General features: G+C 37.2%; 1 protein-coding gene across 1 annotated transcript in view; it reads left to right on the forward strand.

Annotated features, from left to right (window-relative positions):
* Positions 1 to 22,515, forward strand: part of Vps13B (vacuolar protein sorting 13B) — a 300,908-nt gene that overhangs the window by 52,876 nt on the left and 225,517 nt on the right. Inside the window, exon 7 of the mRNA XM_067152027.2 lies at positions 12,156 to 12,414. Within this exon, the coding sequence (XP_067008128.2) occupies positions 12,156 to 12,414 (259 nt within the window). The remainder of the gene's footprint in view (positions 1 to 12,155; positions 12,415 to 22,515) is intronic.

The raw sequence follows: 22,515 nt of genomic DNA on the forward strand, positions 1-22,515 counted from the left end.
TGGTTGTTTATGTGAGTTTTATGTCTGTTTTTCTATATTTTTATCTGCATGGTTCTTCTTTTCCTAAATCTTGCTTCCCTAGTTTTAATATTCATCTTAGTAACTTCGTTTTCCTTTTAGATTTCATATTGCACAACATGACCATCATCATCATCCTAAACCATCTCCAGTTTCCCGGGTGTGCTATATGAGCCTCCTCCATCTCATCCTGTCCTTGTACCATTCTTCCTCCACCAACTTGTCCCAATCATCACCTCTCAGCAGTACATCGCTCTTAACTAAATCTATCCATTTCCTTCCTGACCTTCCCACGGGTCGTCTTCCTTCTACCTTTCTGTCAAATTCCTTCCTTGCAGTTCTGTTTACTGGCATCCTCTTCATGTGACCAAACCACTTCAGTCTTGATATCTGAATCTTATTGAGGAGAGAATCATCTGTTCCTACTTCTTCTCTAATTTTCTCATTCCTAATCTTGTCTTTCCTGGTTTTCTGGATCATAGTGCGTAGGAATTTCATTTCAGCTGCCTGAAGTTTCGAATTATCTCTATTGGTCAGTGTTGTGGTTTCGAGACTGTATGTAAGAATTGGTGTATAATAGGACTTGTACAATGTCATTTTTGTTTTGATGGGTATTTGCTCATCCCACAGCAGGTCGTCTTACCTGGTGGTAAAATTGTGTTGCCTTATTGATTCGATTGTTCACCTCATGTTTTGCTAGGTTGTCATTTGATATAACGCTACCCAAGTATTTGAAAACTGGAACGCTGTCCAGTTGAGCTTCATTTAACATGACTATTGGTTCTGCTCCTTCCCCATACACTTTCATCACCACCGTCTTGGTCTTGCTGATGTTTAAACCATATTTCTTAAACTCCTCATTCCAGCTTTGTATTCTCTCTCCCAATTCCTCTTCTGAGTCACTCCAGATTGCAACATCATCTGCAAATGTGAAGGCTTTGATATCTCCATGTTCTTTCCTTTTAATAGATTTCATTACTACATCCATTACAATAATAAATAGAAGTGGTGACAATGAGCTGCCCTGCTGCACTCCTCTCTTTGTTTCAAACCAGTCCGACAAACCACATCCTACTTGAATACAGCTTCTGTTTCCACTATACAACATTTTCACTTTGTCTATAAGGCTGTCTCGCACTTGAAGTTCTTTCATGCATTGCCAAATTCTTTCCCTTGGTACACTATCGTATGCTTTCTCAATGTCCAAAAATATTAAAAATAAAGGCTTGTTCTTCTCCCAGTATTTTTCCATTAGCATCCTAATTGCAAATATAAGGTCTGTAGTTGACCTACCTGGTCTGAAACCATACTGCTCTTCTTCCAAAATTGGTTCAACAATATCTCTGATTCTGGTCTCTATTATTTTTTCCAATATTTTCAGGACATGAGACAGTAGTGTGATACCACGGTAATTAGTACATTTTCGTCGGCTTCCTTTCTTGAACAGAGGTACAATGATGCCCATCTTCCAGTCCTCAGGAATAGTATTTTCCTCCCATATCTTGTTAAGCAGTCTGTAGAGCCACTGGATTCCTGGAATTCCTGCTGCTTTCAGCATATCTCCACTTAGTTCGTCTATGCCCACTGCCTTTCCTTTCTTCATGCTCTTGAGCGCATTTTCAACCTCAAGCCATGTAATTGGTGGTTCAGTTGTGGTTCCTCGGCTTGGCTCTCCTCTATCCGTTGTTACGTTTTCTGTATCTCCATTCAGCAGCTTTTCGAAATAGATCTTGAGTTCTTGTTTAATTTCTCCCTCTTCTTGTGCCAGAGTTCCATCATCACGTTCTATTGCTTTTATGGTCTCTTGATCCCTTCGCTTGCTTTTCACTACTCTGTATAGCAATTTCATATTTCCTCTACTGTCCTCTTCCAGTTTGTCTGCAAACTCATTCCATTTCTTCTCTTTTTCTTCCCTTACAATGTTCTTTACAGCAAGTTTCTTGTTCCTGTATACTCCTTGAAGTCTTTGTATTTCTTGTTCATTTTGTTCTTGTCCCTGTTTTTGTTTTTCCTTGTCCAGTGCCTTCTTTATTTGGTTTCTTTCTTTCACCGCTGTTTTCACTCTATCATTCCACCATGGTGTCTCCTTTTTTCTTTTGATAGAACTTGTAACTCCACATAGATTTTTGGCTTCTCCCACAAATGTGTCTTTGAAGGCCTTCCATTCTTCATTAACGCTGGTTACTTCACACTTCGGCAAACTCTGTTGAATCCTTAGTTTGTATTCTTCCTTTATTTGGACTTCTTGCAACTTCCAAGTTTTAACCCTTGGTTTTTTCGTAATAAGTTTCTGCGTTTCTTTTGCCTTATGTTTGAAGTCTACTACCAACAATCTGTGGTCACTGTCCATGCTTTCACTAGGGATGACCTTTACATCTGTGATGTACCTGGCACCATCTTTATTTGTGATTACGTAGTCAATCAATGTTCTATACTGGCCATCCCAACTGTACCTTGTTATTCTGTGACTGTCTCTTTTTTTGAAGAATGTATTTTTGATTATAAGATCATTTCTTCTGCACAGATCTAATAGTTGTTCTCCTTCTGGGTTCCTTTGTCCAAATCCATGTGGACCAATGATGTTCTCGTATCCAAGTCTGTCTACCCCAACTTGCGCATTTAGATCTCCAATAATAATAATATTTTCCTCATTAACTGTATCTTCCAGGTCTTGCCGAAATTTCTCTTTGTCTTCCTCACTGCAGCCTGTCTGTGGGGCATACACTTGTATGATGGTGTACTTAGTGTTCTCCAGTTTCATGAACATTTTAATGATTCTATCACTTTTGCAGACAACATGACCAGACGACTGTTAATTCTTATTCATTACAGTAGTCTGGCTGGCAATGAATCATTTTGATCCACATTTGTGAATTCATAATATTTTAAAAGTTTTTATATTAAATGGAACTGCAATTTTACTGAATCAACTGACATTACATCTAGTGACTTCTTCATCTGATGGTGATTCAACATGTACTTTTTAAATACCGTATATCATACGAGTATGAATTTTATCCATGTTTTGTAACTATTAGTATATTAATTTAAAGTTAATTCTAGACATGAAGATGGCCTAATGCGGCTGAAATATGTCTTGTAATTTTAACAAGATGCTTTTACAACTTTGAAATAGTAAATAAACTTATATAGTTCAGTTCTTATGAGTTTCGACGTGACATTTGAGCGCTGCATTTTGGCGGAGGCTATGTGAATTAATAAACAGCCAATCGTAGGCAGCTGATCACTCCGATAGAGCGCGTTAGACTCTTGTTCCGGTTACCAGTGTTGTTGATCTGTTGTTTACTATAACCATGTGCTATCAGCTGTGTATTGTATTGTGCTCAGTTCTTTTCGTGGTCTTTGTCAGTTCACTCGGTCATTCTTGACAAAGCACCAACAATGACGGCTAGAAATAATGAGTTGATTGCATGGTTGATGAAGCACAATATTTTGGTTCGTGATAACATGAGGAAGGGGAGATCTCGTGCATTTTGTGAAACAAAACAAGCCCTAGTACCCAGTTTACGCGGTGAATGAGATAGACAGGAATTAGGGGGAGTCTCTCGTTCTTGCCTTCCACCATACCATTGCCATTTTAATGCCATGGAACTGATGTGGGCCCAGGTGAAGGAATATGTAGCTGCGAATAATAGACTCTTCACAGCTTCGAAAATTGAAAGACTTCTTTAGGAAATTGTAGGCCATGTAAGTGCGAAAGACTGGAGCTAGGTTGTGAGACACAATCTGAGATAAGTGAAGCTTGGAAGAGGGAAAGTATCAGATGATTATGCTGAAGATGTTATTATCTCCTTACGGTCAAGCGAGAGTGAAACCTCAACAGACAATGACAATGCCAGTAGTGACTCAGAAATGAGTGGTGTATTCCCTTTGTAAGATTTTCCCTTCCTTGGGAGGAATTTAATCGATTAGCAACACAAGCTCTTCTAGATGATGAATAGAAATTTAATTTCGTTCTCTCGCGTTTTATCTGTTTGAGCATTAATCTATTTTTATCTTATAGTCTTATCCTAAATATGTTATGTGTTATTGATAATCTTATGTGAGTTATGCATGTTGCTGCAAAGAATAATTCATACCTGCCGACTTTCCCGATTTAGGTGGGGGACTCCCGTTTTCGACAGTTTTTACCACCTCCCAATTACTCTGTTATTTCTTCCGATTTTAGCTTATTTTTTTGTGAACTTCAAACATTTGCTTTTGAATCCCACCATTTCAGCTTTTTTACACCAGTGGCTGGAAGTCCTTCGCTCATTGGCTGCTTTCAAACAAAATATTGGCGTTTATTAATGTGAAAAATGTGCGTGAATGTGCAATGTTTATTTAAACCTGTATATCGAGACGCGTACATCGATTGTCAATCTCTCGTTCTCGCATGCTATGTTCGCCTTTGTTCACATCAGTCTAGTCAATTCTAGAGAGCCATTTGGAGATAATTCTGACTAATTTTAATTTATCTCAATATAAATAAAATAAGTGTGTCTGTACATTGCTCAGAATTTAAAAAAATATATATTTCTGTGCCGGTCGTGACCACAGTAATAATGAGAAGTGCACGTTTTAATTTTCCGTAATGTCTGTGTGTATGTACGCGCATCACAAGAAAACGGTTGAAGAGAATTTAATGAAAGTCGAGGAATAAGTCGCTACAATCTAGGCCATAAATAATTGTATTCACGCTGATTGAAATAGTAATTTAGGGGAAGGCCTAAAATTTAATTCTCAAATATTTGTTATTATTGGCCCTATCGATAAATACTACATAATTAAAGTTATATATTATTAAATTTCCTATCATTTGTCTTATACATTTTTTATGATGATGATGATGAAGATGATGATGATGCTTGTTGTTTAAAGGGGCCTAACATCGAAGGTCATCGGCCCCTTATACATTTTTATCGTACCGGCTATAATAACAGAGATATTCATGAATTTGGATTTTTGTTGCAAAGTCCATATCAGTGCCGAGGTACAAGAAGATGGGTGAACAGAATTTAATGAAAATTGGTGTGTAAAGTCAGAGAATAAGGAACTACCGTCTACGCCATAAATAATTTTATTCACCCTGTTCAAAATGGTAGTTTCGGGGAAAGTGCCAAAAATTTATTTTTTTAATTACCTATTTTATTGGTCATATCGAAAAGTACTACATAATCAAAGTTATAGAGAGTACACTTTCTGATTATTTATGTCTTATTCAGTTTTACTGTACTGATTATAATAATATTGGTGGTGGTGGTGGTGATTAAATTGTGAAGATGATTATAAGAATGAGAAAAAAGCTATGAAGGAACGATAGCTTGAATAATTGCACGAGAGGGAATCATGAAAGAAAGGGCGACTCACTTTACATTAGATGCTGCAATATCACAGAATCGGAATAAAACTAAATGTGAAGGCCTGCAATATAGAAAGCTCATAAAACTGATCAACAATAACATTACATTGACCATTGTTTGTTGTTATGTGCTTTGTTGATAGATATGATTACTGCTGCGTATCTAATATAACAGCCTGCCTGAATATTGGCGGGAAGTAGCTGGGGAGTTAGATCTCTTCTTTAGCATGCCGTTCCTCTAGTTCATAAATTTTCTGATACTACAGGTACATAACACATGGGTCATCATAGTATTACAGCTATTCGATCCCTACTCTGAAGCAGTGATTAGAATGAGCAGTGTGCACACTTAAATGGAATAACCACGAACCTACTGCACTGGCGTAGCAGGGGGAGAGGTGATACTCCCACGTGGGGGGGGGTAGTAGGGTCCTAATCGGCTTGCCGGCGGACTTGAACGAAATAAAATAGCTCTTGCAGACCAAACATAATTCACCCTCTGGGTAGGGGACGCTTTCAAAGAACACACCCACTGTATCCCCTGCCTGTTGTAAGAGGCGACTAAAAGGGGCGAGCAAGGGATGATCAAATTAGAACCATGAGACTACTTGTAATTAGTACCGCCACGTGGGGAACACCATTTGTCGCTTTTACTTGTGCGTAGTACCACTATGTTAGGTACACAATAGGTTTGCAGTTAGTAGCAACAGTGTGTGAATCAGGGCGAGTTTTAGAGTACCTGTGATTAGTACCACTCTGTGAGCGACACCATGGGTCTGGCTTGCCTATAATTAGTACACACTATCTGAGGAACACCACTGGATAGTACGAGTCCCTGTGATTAGTACACCTATGTGAGGAACAACAAAAGTTTGCTTTGCCTGTAAATGGCGTTGCAATGTGAGAAATACCATAGGTCTGTGTTACATGTGCGTGTTACATTACCTGTGAGTAGTACCATAATGTGTGGAATACCGCAAGTCTACGCTACTTCTGATTAATACCGCAACATGACAGATACTATGGTTCTACTCTCCTAGCGATAAGTACCATTATGAGGGGCCGATGACCTGAATTTTGGACCCCTTTAGACTACAACCATCATTAATTCAGAATTGTGCTCTAGAAGCAGTCCCTTGGTCAGTAATACTATTGTTTAACGCTAGTTGCTGGGAATGTGGGGGCAATGCGGGTCGGATCCACTGATTGTTTTAAATTCATACCCATCCATTCATTCTTCATCACTTTTTGGTCAGTGGATAATTTTGGACTTTTAAATTGTTATTTGTCATTACATTTCATCTCATTTTGTACCATTAGGGGCCGATGACCTAGATGTTAGGCCCCTTTAAACACCAAGCATCATCTTAAATGGAATAATGACACAGGAGTGTTCGTGGCTGTCTGCAGCCTGGTCATTCTAGCTCTGGAACTTTGAACTGTTAGATCGACACCGTAGTGCTTTTCTTTAAAAGTGAGAAATGTGCTGCTGTTTTTCATTCTATGGAATATTTCATATGACAGCATTACTTTTAATCGTGACATTCATACTGACGTCATTGTAATGATCTATGTGGACTTCAGGTGGAAAACTATAAGGACAGTCTTTCTGAGAATTCCGTAGCAAAGCAAGGCTACAACAGCTAGTTATTTGATACAAATAGCATTGCGCTTTGCATAATCGCGCGGGTGCTTGATGCATTTGATGCTATTTTCAGAAGGCTTATCAGAGACCGATAATCTCACTCACTTCGTGTGAGGCAATAGAGATGTGTAATTTTTAGCCTTGCAGCCTCGAATAGCAACAGTCGGTTTTTGAGACAAGAAGTGTTATAAATATATCATAGTACTGTATTATGCAAGACATGTAAGATAAGCAGTCTTGTCCAATTGTATCTCCTGGTTTCTCCTGATTTTCATATCAAAATCACCTGATTTTTGTTTTTATAATGTTGGTGGGTAAGATAATTGATTTTGGACTTATATTCGAGTATATACATTTCCATTTGTGTTGTGTCTCGTTGATCAGCTGTTTGTACTCGGAACAATTTGGCACCAATGTCTGACTTCTGGTTAACTGTCAAGTCAAAACTTATAGAAATGGAACTATAAGTTTTGACTAGGCGGAAGCATTATACTAATTTTTCAATTTATATAACATAATTGTCAATACGGATCCAAAATGAAATTTATTTCATGTTGAAATACTCCTCTCATTTTCTACCTATGGGTCCTGTAACCGCAATTGGGATAATTATGCCTGCACATACTAATAATAAATAGAATAATCATAATGTAATAATAAATATTGACATAAAATATGAATAAAGAAATAGTAAAATGACGCAGTGGCGGTGAATACACATCAGAGCATGGAAACGTGATGGAAAACTTCAATACTCAAAATTAAATCAAATACAAGGGAACACTTACAGGCCTAAAAATGACAACTAAGACAGGATTGTGGAACGTGCAGTCATCACCTCGAAACTCATCATATTAACATAATCAAAACCAATATTACAAGAAACAAGTCATGACGTAGCAACGGATACTTAATTCACAAATCCAGGGTGTTTCAAAAACTTTAACAAATACAGTTCCATGACACGGAATCAAGACATACTTAAGTAACTTAGAGAAAATTTGGTTTAACATAAAAGGGTGATGCTACATTACAGTGTATAGTTTAAAATGAAAGTAAGTGATAGAACTGAAATTACGGCAACGGGAACCTAGGGCAAACTCGGACACGTTAAATTAAAAACTTTAAAAATGACATTAAGCAAGGAAATACCGAAATACCAAAGTACAGTAGAAGTCCCCTATAGCGAGTACGGCAATTAACGAAAACTCCGTTATAGCGGCGACTTTATTCTGTCCCTTCAAAATTCCTATATTAAACTGTGTATCGTCCTTCGGTTACAGCGAGAACCCTATCACTGACGCATCCGTTATTACGAGCGATTAAGCGCGCGCGATTTTTTCCGTTACCGATATTTATGCACCCCAGCAATGATATTGCATGCGATCGATTACCTTCGGCATCGTTTCCTCCCTATGTGCACTAGCGATTTCTCTCGTCGACATTCGAAGGCGATGTCGGAGTTGATTAGTAATACCCGTCGACAGTTGTTCCGTAAAGAAAATTCGAAATGAAAGAGAATATATTTTCGTAATAAATGCGTAAATGGCGTGTCCGATAGTTGTTGTTAACTAGTTAAAAATTAAGGCTGACTAAACGACCGCTTAATTTTGAGGCTAAATACTGCAATTAAGTAAAAATGGGATACACGTCGAGATATGGCAGAGTGCTTAATTGATTTCAGAGGTTAGTTTATATTTTGTCGTGTATGGTTAAATTATGGAAAGGCTATTATGAAAATTTATAGCAAAAAGGTTATCACTTCTCTACTGGCGCTTGAAGTGTGCTTTCATCATACGTATCGTACGGTTAAGTTAGGATACGTGACGCTGTTTGAATAAGAAAACTGAAACGTTTGCAAGTTTTCTCACTTTGTGCATTTGCGAGCTCTGTTCTTGACATTCAAGGGCGATGTTGGAGTTGATTAGTAATGCCCGTCGACCGCTGTTCTCTAAAGAAAATTCGAGATGAAAGAGGATAACACGTTTTCGTAATAAATGCGTAAATAACGTGATCGATAGCAGTTGTTAACTCGTTAAAAATAAAGACTGAAGTAAACGATATCTTAATTTTAATGTTATATACGGAAGAATGGCAGAGTTCATCACTGATTTCAGTGGATATTTCATATCTTTTCGCGTCCAGTTAAGGCTATTTACATGTACATTTTTCGCGAGGAGGTTTTTTCTCTACATGCGTTTCAAATATGTTTTCATGATACCGTACTTATACGGTTAGGTTAGGTGACGCTGTTTGAAGAAGAAAGCTGAGGTGTTTGCCACAGAAATCTCTGGATTGATACCGTATTTCTCTGAATCCAAGACTTTTTTTTTTCCTTCAGAGTCTCATGCGAAAACTCAAGGGTTGTTGCATTCGCGGCCCAACAGTAAGTTAATGGATACCACTGGCAACTACCGCGGTAACCACGCTGCTTCTTTTCACACGCGCACAGAACTCGTTGACAATAAACGACCGCCTCTTTACTACACATCGCTAACCCCGACAGCCGGTTGTACAGTGCCTGTGTTTTTCTCAAATCTGCAGAATGGCATCAAAACACGCGACCCTTCGAATTCTTAGAAAAGCCATGGCTACTCAATGGCAGAGTTATAACGCGTCTATTGTATTTGACACTTAGTAAAATTAAGTTTTATAGACAGCAGGAATATTTTCGTGATGGATATTCGTATTGTCAAGATACGTGGAAAAGTTACTGCCGGCAAATTTTCAACGGGTTCTAGTCTATATTATGATACCAATTTTCAGTTAATGGTTATTAAACACTCGGAAATGTAGAATAATTGTGCAGGCGCAAGAAAATACGGCATAGGCCTAATTAAAGCCAATATTTGGCGTTAGCGTGAAAAGGACCTTAAAAAAATGCATACTGTACAACAAATGCATTCAGTGGTCCACAACAAGGACGCTTTAAAGAAGTCGAAGATGAAATTGTGAGGTATGTGCACGAAAAACGCAAGGGCGGAATGACCATACCGTGGTGCAATAAACTCGTTCGTTGACTTTCAACGTCCGCGATTAGGCCTTTACATCGCTAGCCGCTGAATTTGGCCGAACCCGGCAAGCGAGACGTGCGTGTAGCGGTAGCCGGTTACATCTGACGCTGCGTAAAAGTAACAGTTTTATAGACAGCAAGAATAATTTCCTGATGGATCGTTGTATTGTAGAGACGCATGGAATAGGTATTTCCGGAAAATTTTCAACGTTTTCTCTTCGGTATTATGATGCCAATGTTAAGTTAATGGTCCTTAAACCCGCGGAAATAAAGAATAATTGTGCAGCCCAAAAAAAAAAAAAATACGGCATGACGAAAGTCAATGTTCGGCGTCTAGAAATAGTCTTAAAAAGCGTAGGTCTACTGTACAACAAGGCATTCATATGATTTTACAAAGTTCCTTTTTAGCCTGATTATAATTTTTTGAAGGAAAACGTGGGGTTCATCTTGGATTCGGAGAAATACGGTATACTATATGTTTTTCTGAATGAAATTAAAAATACACTTTCACGCAGTATCAGATTACGAAAAATAACAAACAAGTAACCCGTAGTGTGGATATCATCTGCGAAAACGCAAGTTTTGAACAAACTGATTGCCGTTCCATACCGATTTTAATGTGCATGGGGGGTTTTCCGACTTTCATTTTTAAATCGGATATAACGACAATGAATTCTCGCTATAACGGACTTCTACTGTAATTAAATGAAATCAAACAAAACCAGAAGACATTGAGAATAACATTGAAATAACACCAATAAAAACTGGAGTTCCCGAGGGGAGCCCTCGAGCGCTAAGGCGGTCGGATCAAAATGAAGCCGAGCACACACATAATTTTTCTGAAGCCGGCAGAAGACCGGAAATAGGCCGATCACAATTAACCAATAAGATCAAACTTACACTAGGTTCCCGTTCGCCAATACAATTGCATGACCATACATGGTCATTTCCTGGCCTACTGATGCGAGAGAAATTACATCACCTGTTTCAACATTGGCAACTGCGCGTGTGATACAGAATGCTTCAAAAGAAATCACCTTACAAAATTTTACATCAGATTACAATTTTGACATACAGAATTACATAAAATTTACATACAAAAAAAATCACTGTTTGCACCTTGCAATGTTCATACTGTTCAATATTTCTTGCTTATTCCCTAAGAAAAAATTATTACACACATATTTAAATTAATATTCCTTGCCGCTACATAAAATAATTCCAGCAGAGTCCAGAGTTACAAAAATGAAATCCTTCCGACACGTTAAATAAAAAGCTTTAAAATTATATTTCCCATAGTTGTAGTTTTCCGTCTCACCACATATTACAGGTTCCTTCCTCTACTAGTTCGACTGCACCAAAATCTATCTTCTTCACTTTCACTGTTGTTGAGGACATCCCTAAAGTCCCATTACTGTCACTTTTCAGGATTCCTGTTGAACCTTCACAGCTAACTTGGCATTTCCAGAGTACACAGTGTGTTCACTCTCTCCAGGAGACTGTGTCATCATCATTTCTTCCTCTTCAAGGTGGCCAGTCAATGTGTGTGCTGCTTCTGAAATAAAATGTTATGTCTCTGTGGCTATGAGATTTGGAAGTATTATGTCTGTAATCATGAATTAACAGCCTGTATTGGTTTGGACTTCTCTTCTACAGGCCATTATTATCTCCATGACTGGTTGGATTTACGAGAGACCCTGTGCTGTTTTGCCTGTCGAAATTAAATTGACATTATCAACATGCAAATGCTTACTTGAGGAACCAGCAGTGAGACTTAGAGTGTGATAAACTTTCAGAATATCATAGGAAGTAAAACAAAGCTTTACCTTATTTCCCTTTTCATTTAGCTGATGACAGTATTACTAGAGCAATGAAATCTCAATAGAAAGAAGGAAATATCATCCCCTAAGAGACAATTTTAAAATCAGTATTTTTTCTTTCATCATTTCAATTTCTTCCATATTATTTGTTATTTTCATTGCATAGTTTACAAATGGTATGAATAGAGTGCTATTAATGTCTCATATTTATTCTCCTGCTTTATATCTAACCTTAGACATTATTCACAGTTCCTGAGTTCCAGGAATGTAATTATCTGATCATACAACTGGTTTCAGGAGCCACTACTTTATCGTTGTGTGATGGAGATCCACTTACTGCGGAGCTATCATAGTGCAAAATCAAAACGAGCATCGGTGACTCGTTTAGATCTTCACTGTAGTCGAATGGACTTCAGCTTGACTGAACAACAGGTGCCTATGTTAATGCGACTGATGCTGCTAGCCATTGCTCTACAACAGAAAGAGTTGCGGCCTGACCCCGTCCCAGGCAACGAACAGGATGTAAATAATCTGCCCGACACAGAGCAGATTCAGGGTAAGACCTTCCCTTGTTAGAGGAAGTGAATATTTTAACTACCATATCGGTACTATGTTTGTTTGACAGCTTGTAAAGAACTGTCTACAGGGAAATCCAACAAACTATGAACTGTCTGACTTTTTTTTTTTTTCACTGAGCACATGTACGTCCAACTGGTGATGAGGTCAAGGTTGCACTAGCTGCTTCCTGATAGTGTGGATCTGAAAGTAGTTGAATTCAGTTCAGTTATTACACGTGGTGTATTTTGTTCCGTATTTAATCCAAAAGGGAATTTGGCTCATTATATGCTTTATACTGCAACCTGTGTACAGTGGAACCTTGATTCTCTGTTTTTGGAGGTACTATGGGGAAAAAACATACAACACGGGAAAACGGAAAATCCGGGAATGAATGAACCATCAACAATTTGACTAAACAGCACAAAAATGAAATATGTATACTTATAATATTACAAACACTCCTGAACCAAACTACAGCCCCAATGGGCCTTCCGCCTACCAAGCGACCGTTGCTCAGTCCGAAGGCCTACAGATTACGAGGTGACGCACGGTCAGTGTGACGAATCCTCTCAGCCGTTATTCCTGGCTCTCAAGACCGGAGTCGCTATCTCGCCATTAAATAGCTCCTCAATTAAAGGTAATCGTAGAATGAGTGAATCTGGAACCAGCTCTCATATCCAGGTAAAAATGCCTGATCTGGCTGTGAATCGAACCTGGGCCCTCCGGGCGAGAAGCAGGCAAGTTAGACCGTGGGCCCGGCTTCAAACATTAATTACCGGTATGCTACTTAAAAATCTCGAATCTTTACATTCAGTTTTACCGGGGAAACTTTGTCAGTTTCCTCTGAAAACTTCTTTCAGCTCAGCAACTTTGATCAGCCAAACTTCGAAAAATCTAATACCCGTAACACCAAGCCAAACAACAATCGACCACAAGTAGTTTTTAATTCTCTAATCTAATAAAATAAAGCACATTAGATACAAAAGCGCCCAACATGATGGCAAACTCCCTTTTTTAAAAAATTTTCCCTTGTAATTTGATCACCTGTAGCCTATACTGTTCGTAGTTGGTTTATTGAAATCTTGTACCTTGTAAATGAGGCCTACAGTGACTTAAAGGTTATGATAAACTCGAGAATATGGTTTCGAATGTAAGTATCGATTCTCAAGTTCTCAAATGAGTTATATTCAATTCTGCCCGTCACTAATCACAATTAAATTGGAAAGAGAAAAAATATCATTAACACTTGCAAAATTACAGTTATTCGCGACCTTGAGCTCAGCTGGAAAGTGTGCTCGCTGTACAAGTCGGTATGAGTGCGAAATGATACAACGTTTTTTAATGTAACGTGCGTAGATAAAATGACTGCGGTTTTTATAACACATTAACACAAAAACATGGAATTCCCAGTTTTATATTAAGACCAAAACAGTAATAGGCAATCCCAAAATCTCCCATGGCTTTATGTATGTAAGGTGTAACATCTGTTCTGGTCTCGATAACATAATCGTATACAATAATATTAAAATAGTAAATTTCTGTTACTTAAGAAGGAGCAGTTTCGATTCCTGCCTGAAAGCCCAGTGACTATACAGTGCCCTGAGGGAAGTGCCGAAAACCTATTCTGTTAATAAACTTAACCATGATAGGTTAATATTGTGTTTGGTCCGTATTGACTGGTCTGAATGTATAATATAACTATTTATAATAGTTTATTTAAATCCACCTTGATCAATACACTCATTAAATGAAACCAAACCAAACCAAACCCCATGGCACTACAGCCCTTGAAGGGCCTTGGCCTACCAAGCGACCGCTGCTCAACCCGAAGGCCTGCAGATTACGAGGTGTCGTGTGGGCAGCACGGCGAATCCTCTCGGCCGTTATTCTTGGCTTTCTAGACCGGGGCCGCTATCTCACCGTCAGATAGCTCCTCAATTCTAATCACGTAGGCTGAGTAGACCTCGAACCAGCCCTCAGGTCCAGGTAAAAATCCCTGACCCGGCCGGGAATCGAACCCGGGGCCTCCGGGTAAGAGGCAGGCACGCTACCGCGACACCACGGGGCCGGCTCATTAAATGAAAGAAACATTATTTATTAAACCATACATTTTTTGGGAAATCTCAACCATTCCCTTCATCAGTGGTTAGATCAAAGAATAACACAATATGGCACAATCTTTTGTTTTATAATTTGAAGGAGTATTGTGTCCCAATACATCATATCAAAGAGTAAAGAGAACTTATGAAATATTATAAAAATGATCAATACATACAATTTTGGTTGAACTGAATGAGAATACTATATAAATTTAGGATCTTCAAGTTTTTCTTCTTTTCTTCTTCTTCTTGTTCCTTAAATGATTATATGCTAGCCTAAACAATGGGTTATCTTCTGTACTTTTCTCATTTAAACTTGATTCAGAATTACATTTTTGTGTAAGGTAAATTTCTAAATTTTCCAAAACATTCATCAGTTTTCCCTTTTTGGTCGAATGTAATAATTTCATGTCATTGGAAATGTCTGTAAATTTATGATTCATTTCAACCATATGTTCTCCCATTGCCGAATATCTTTTATGTTTGACCGCATTAAGGCTTGGTTTCTCAGAACTGACGCATGCGAGGTGCGAGGCCGACGTTGCGTACTTTCATCCCAATGACGCTGCGAGGCTCGTGGTTTCCCAGGCTGCGAAGTGGATCAGTAGCCGAGCACATGTCTCGCAGCCTGTGCGCTACTGTTGGAAGAGGAAGCGGATTATGTGTCAGTACTGGAGGGTTTTCTTCACCCCTATAGCAGTATCAATGGAAACTGTTGATGATCTTGTGATGTCAGCCTGTATCGTCCACAACCTTCTCCGGAATGAGCGAATTCCTTGCCCAAATTAACACTTTATTGGCTATTTGGAATTAACAGAAGAAAATATGATTCCTTTGACAGCTGACAACGGAGGTAATTCTATACATGTTGCTTTCATGATAAGAGATAGCTTCAAGAAATACTTTTGTAGCAGGGAGAGAGAATCGGTATGACAAAGAGAATATGCTAACAGGGTGGAGTGAAAGTTTTTTTTTCTAACGGACAAACGTGTAATTGTTTACCTATAGTTTACTTTTTCTGTGACCCAATTAGCATAATAACGGAATGAACATCGTTATTAAAATAAAACACGTGATTTTATTAAATGAACAATACTGAACACAAATTTTGTAAAATTATATATATTGGCATATTTGATATTAAAGTAATGGATTTATTGGTTGATATATCATTTCTAAATCTGTTAATTGTTTAATCCTTTGAAACTGAACTCATATTTGTTATAAGTAACATCAATAATAATAATAATAATAATAATAATAATAGACACCCTACCGCCGATCCACAGAGGCAGCTACCACATCAATGAAAAAACAAAGAATCCCAAGAACGGAGGTTTCAAATGACAGTAAATTAACATTAATCGTATGGTATCTCCGTTTTTGGAGTTTCTATTTTTACGAACTCTTTCCTTCTCAAGACCATCGTATAATACATAAAACTAGCAACATTTATTAGCTGTTCTATCCAACTTCAGTGATATCATTTTCCATAAGTTGTCTTTCACAACGTTGTTTTTGTAGCTCTTGTGTTGTAAGTTATACAACACTGGGTGTATTCGAATTTCTTTAATCAGTTCCTCGTCCACTTCGTCCGTAAAGCTCATCGTGTTGCTTAAAACAGTAAAAACAAGAACAGAAACAATGTCGCCTCGCACAAATCTGGCCGGACGAATCAGTGCGCGGTGACGCTGCGAGGTCTCACTGCGAGGTTGCGCACACTGCGCACCGCGCAGCTTGAGAAACCACTTGCATAAGCTCGTGTAGTCTGGATTTGTGCGAGGCGGGCCTCGCACCTCGCATGCGTCGGTTCTGAGAAACCAAGCCTTTAACGTGTTCTTTGTACCTTATAGCCAAACTTCTTCCGGACTGTCCTATGTATCGTTGTTTACATGTTTGGCATGTTAATTTGTAAATTCCTGATTTATTAAATATACATTTATTCTCTATTTTATCTGAATTGAAAATTATCTTATTACTATTATTATCCGTTTTGTATGTGACATTGATGTTCTTTTTCCTGAAAATTTTAGCCAGTTGATAAGAGTGCTTATTTTGAAAAGTTAGAACTACGAATTTCTTTTTCTCTTTTCGCATACGATTCTCAACCAAGAAGCATTAGAAGTCTTCATTTGGAGAACCCCAAAAAAATCACTGAGTTGTCTTTCGCAACATAGAGGCATTTCTTATTCTTATTGCTATGTGCAAAGAGCTACTAAACTTTTCGCGATGAAAAAATTTGTGTATGGTGCACCATGAGGGCCAAAAGACTTACAGGATTTTTTTTAACCACTTGCAACTTCCACCTCTGGAGTGACATTTAAAAAATTTTATATACAAGACAAATCCACATGCCCTGGACAAATCAAAACACAATACCTGCCAGGTACTTGAACTACAACAAGTGGTGGACCATTATTTAAGAAAGTGCTAGAAATGTCTGGAAAAAACGGTGACCATTTTCAGCACCTCCTTTCATAAAGAGATAATAATTTCATAGTGTTCCGTATTGAAGTGAGTTCACTATTAAGTTAAAAAAGAGATATGATGGTTCAACCTTTCAATACTATTAAAATAAGAAATGTAAGTTTTACATTCCCAACTTAATTATAATTGGTACCAGTTTTGACCAGTATTCTTGGTCATCATCAGCTGATCACAAATAAGTATAAAAGACAATGCACTGGTAAATAAAATGTGAAGTTTAAATAATTCCATCAGTTGCTGTTTGTGAAGCACCAAAACACTTTAGGGAGCACGGTGTGTTGAAATTTCAGCCAATCGCAAGTAAGTATAAAAGATGATGCACAGGTAAACAAAATTTGAAGATTAAATAATTCTGTCAGATGCTCTTTATGAAGCACTATAACACTTTAGCGAGCACTGTGTGTTGAAATTTCAATGTTATGAAGAAGTCTAGAATCAAGTACGTATTTTTCAGTTGCAGTTCATGAGGCACTGTATAATTTTGGGGGTCAGGACTGCGTGTCAATAGTTCGGAAAATATTGAAGAAGTCGTAGATGAAATACGTAAATGTAGTACGGAGCAATTTCTTGAAGAGTAGCCAGATATATGTGCCAATCGTCACTGTTCTTTCAAAAGTTTGTGGAAATTCGATGAAGAAATGTTAAAAAGTTCAAGTATCAAGCCTTTAAATGCTGACATGAGTGAAATAGTACAATATAGTTGTATGTTATTTGTCGAAAAAATATAATAACAATATAAATGGTCCGTTATTGGGCATTATAAATTTTCCAGCTAACTCATTCTTGTTTGCCAGCGTTTCGCCCCCGTGTGCTGAGTTGGGCTCATCAGTTGGTACTTAGCACACCCACCAAGACGCATGGCTAGTGCATTAAAAAAGAAACAATAAAACTTTTGTATCCACCTATTCAATACATTAAAAGCAGTTATAAAATTAGGATCTCATCCTTATTTTATTGCTTAAATATTAAAACACAGGACATGTTTTGTTCATATTTTGAACATCTTCAGCTATAAATATTCTTACAAGGTTAAATGATAACATTGTTTTAGACCTTACACTTATGGTTTGCCATTGACAAAGTTATCCATTATAAACTTTGAAAAACCTCTTAAATATTAAAACGTTTGTATATTACGTCGTCTTATTGAAAATAATAATTAAGCTTCAACCTATAAAACCTTATTCTAATATTTAAAATACAATGTCAATACATTTACAATCTGTTGAATTGATTAATTTTCAAATGATTCATTGTATACACATTTAAACATTTTGTTACTACTGCTGTAACTTTTCACATATTATGGTGTATGGCATTGGAATCGTAACACACTCTCAAAACAGCTGAGGTTAGTTTTAAATATTATACTATTTGTCTATAAAAGTGACAAAACTGACGTTCACTGTTGATTGTAGGTTATGAATTTTGTCCTACAATGAATATTTAACTTCAAAATTTGTTGAATTCATAAATTGCTTGTAGTCTTGACCAGATGTAGGGCAATCGTACAGACGTAAGCAGGGACTCTGTCAGTTGGTGATAAACAAGCTTTGGTGACATTCAAATGGTAATTTCATCAAAGGTTACTTAAGAAAGTCTGTTGACATATCTGTAACAGGAAAGCTATTTTCGTAAGAATATGCCGAATGAATTAAAAGTTGAAGAAACTAACATTGAAGGATCAGCACTTACCCTTTCTCCTCCTGCCTGCATTTACTCTAGTGCACTCAGCTGTTTGACTGCTGCTTGTCATTCTACTTGCGCTCCTCGTGTTGTATATGTGTCTCCGTATCTGCGGGGCATTGGGAGGGAAGGTAACAGAGGGTGGCGTTCTAGCAAATGGCGTGATTTGTGGAGGGGAATGTTTAGAAGTTTTATAGGGAGGGGTTTGTGTATTCGTGGATTGACTCTTTTTATTATCCGGGACAAAACGACGTGTAAATTTTGTACTATCAAGTTTGAATGATTGTATTAATTTTGGTATTTGTTCTATTAATGGATTTTTGATTTATATTTCATTGTTCAGGTTTTTATCTCTATTGAAGTGTTTGTCTAAGTAGATATGTATATTCTCCAGCTCATTCATTAATTTTCCTTTGTCCATCTTTCTGATTATTTTAAAATCTTTTTCTATTGTAGTAAAGTGGTGTCCCTTTTCTTGCATATGGTTACTCATAGCGGAGAATTTATTATATTTAGCTGTGTTTACATGTTCCAAATATCTAGTTATAAAACTTCTCCCAGTTTGGCCAACGTAAGAAAAACCACATTCCGAGCAAATCAGCTTATAGATTCCTGAACTTTGGTATTTGATGTTGCGTGAATTTACACTATTATGGTTAAAAAAACCATAAGTGTAAGGTCTAAAACAATGTTATCATTTAACCTTGTAAGACTATTTATAGCTGAAGATGTTCGAAATATGAACGAAACATATCCTATTTTTTAATATTTAAGCAATAAAATAAGGATGAGATCCAAATTTTATAATTGCTTTTAAGGTATTGAATAGGTGGATACAAAAGTTTTATTGTTTATTTTTTAATAGACCTTCAATACGGAAAAATGAGGATGGTCTCTTGCAATGGCTAGTGCATACCTTGGAGGCCACTGCGTAGGCTACTTGGAGCCACCGGCAGTGCCAATCCACTATGAGAGACTTCCCCTCTGTACCAAAAATTGATGCCTGCTTGGCCATCAGATGATATAGATGTTGATTCCCATAGGGAACCTGAAATATTTGTCCTGAATGAGGAAATTTATAATACCAATATAAATGGTCCAGTAACGGACCACTAAACTGTTAAAGTGTGGCATATGTTAATGGAGTCTGAGTAGTGTTTACAGAAGAGAAATAGACCCATATTTAATATTCTTTTTCAGAATGAGGCCTAGTTCATGGTTGTCCAATGGTCCAATCACGGACCATTTATATTGGTATTATAAATTTACTCATTCGAGACAAATATTTCAATTTCTCTATGGGATTCAACATCTATATCATCGAAAGAAATATATCCAAGTTAAAGAAATTCTTATGTAAGATTCTTGAAGGTATTGAAACATACGGCATAGAAAAAACAATTCTGAAGAGAAAAATACTAAAAAGCGCAAAATTGGAAAAGTTGAGGAGGGTAATGACATAGTGTGTTATATCTTGAAGGTAAGAGTTGAGGTTGATCATAGAATAGTGTAATGTATAAATTTGAAAGTTAGAGTGGTCAAAATCATTAGAGATGTTAGAAAATATAATTCATTTAGGAGAGGGAAGAAAGAAAGAATGTAATAAGGAAAGAAAAAGTTGAAGTAGAAAAATAATCTATAAATATATCATCATTTTGGTTCCCTATAAATCGCCAGTCCATTCCGGGAACATGAAATGTTATTGACTTTTAAAACCTACCTTTGGATAGGTGAATGCTGAATATACTTTTTGGTACGAGTATCTTCAGTAGTTTTCAATTTGTAAGAAATACGCTTTACACGCAACCGCTCTTGAGTTACCGTGCGATGGGACTTGTACCGAAAAACAGTCCTTTAATGATATCTCCCTTATTAATCCTTGTATCGAAATGACGCACATGAGAAAAAAGGTTCAGAAATTAATTTCCATTAAGGCCGGTAGATTTCCACTAAGTTTGGTTGTGTATATTTTGTGGGAGTGCAAAATCACTGTTTTGGTTTCGTATGAACCCCCAGCAGTTAAGGGATTTAGAAACAATATTTGCCCTAAATCCTACTCAAGGACAGGTGGATTCTAAATATGATGTTTGATGGAAATATATCCATTAGATTCTAGCACTCGCGTACATAAGGAGTAATTAAGGAAGACAATAATACAGTTAAGAAAGTTGAAATTAATAGAAAATGGATTATAACTGAGGACAGCCGGATAACAACAAATATGTAAATGCCAAGTGAATGTATTGGAAAATCAAATGCCCCTCAATAAATTATGCTGGTGTGAGTTATGGATATAATAAAGCGGTAACAGAGGAGAAATCTAGGCGCAGTGATTCTTGGTGTTATTACTTAATCTATTCGAGGGCGGTTATAACCTCCAACGATATTCCGCCAATATCCCGCAGATAGGCCGATTGACGCCTCTCGTGCCTTCTACCCAAGGAACAACCACGAATTTAAAAACATGATGAGGAAAATGGCAATACAATACTTCCCTGCTGGCAAGTAGTCAGAGACGTTGCCATGGTAACCTGTAGGTTCGTTGTCGGTCACTCAATGCAGAGCATGATACCCGCAGAAAATAGTAAATTTCTCCGTCATGTGAAGAGTAAGGTAAATTATGAACATAACGAAAGTTGTTTATAATGAAGAGACGTTTCACATACGGTCCACGGAGTTTACAGAAAATCAATAGTATAAGAGAAAATGGAGGAAAACCGTTCTGGTTTTTAAAATGATATGCATATTAAAACCTTCCCCGGGATGAATATACTCTAAATATGAAGTTTGGTTGATATCTATCCAGCTGTTTCGACGTGATGGTGGAACAGACAGACATGAAAAGTAAAAACCACCGATTCGGTCTTGAGTTGACCTAAAACGGATAAATATCTGAAAAATTGGCAAAACAAAAGAAATTACAGACAGCCGAACCCCTACAACTTTATTTATATAGATTATTTTTCTACTTCAACTTTTCTTTCCTTTTTACATTCCTTCTTTCTTTCCTCTCCTAAATGAATTATATTTTCTAACATCTCTAATGATTTTGACCACTCTAACTTTCAAATTTACACATTACACTATTCTAAGATATATACAGTACAAGACCAACCTGACAGGAAATCGACGAAACGTGATGGAATTCTATCTCTAAAACTTTTTTTCATGTGCATTTTGTCATCAGTAGGATTAATAAGGGAGATCATGAATGGTCAGATTTGCAGGTTAAGTCCAGCGGACATAGCCCAAAAGGTGTTGTACGTGGAGCAGATTCCTTATCTATCTATGTAAATAAAATCGTAACGACTGTGTACCTCTACATTGACTATTTTGGCGAAATTTTCATACAGCTTTCTGTTTAAGGGGTAATAATGACCACTTGCATATTTTTTTGGTATTGGTTTTGGTTTTTTTGGACCTAATTTTTACCCTCCTCGCCCAAAATCCAGATTGCGGCATAATCTGCCAGATGAAGAAAATTGAAATTTGACGAAATTATACGTTTTAGCCTGTAACGGACGGAAAACTTCCAAGATCTTAAATTTTTTCACTTTTTATCCCCGAAGAATATCGAAATATGGAGGCATTTTTAGTTATGGTGCAGACCTTCGGGAAGTCCTATCACATAACGGATTGCCCAATCTCCGTTCAATTTAGAATGATCTACAACCATGGTCTTATGACTTTTTGTCGTATCTGTATCCCTTTTACGTTTGATTTTTCTCTATTAATTGATGTTAAGTAAATTTGGACTTCTCACATGCATAATTCATACTTTCAGTCACTTATAGGAAATATAGAATCATCAAACTCTTCACGAAAAT

This window comes from Anabrus simplex, chromosome 7 (genome assembly GCF_040414725.1).
Source record: "Anabrus simplex isolate iqAnaSimp1 chromosome 7, ASM4041472v1, whole genome shotgun sequence".
NCBI classification, from domain to species: domain Eukaryota; kingdom Metazoa; phylum Arthropoda; class Insecta; order Orthoptera; family Tettigoniidae; genus Anabrus; species Anabrus simplex.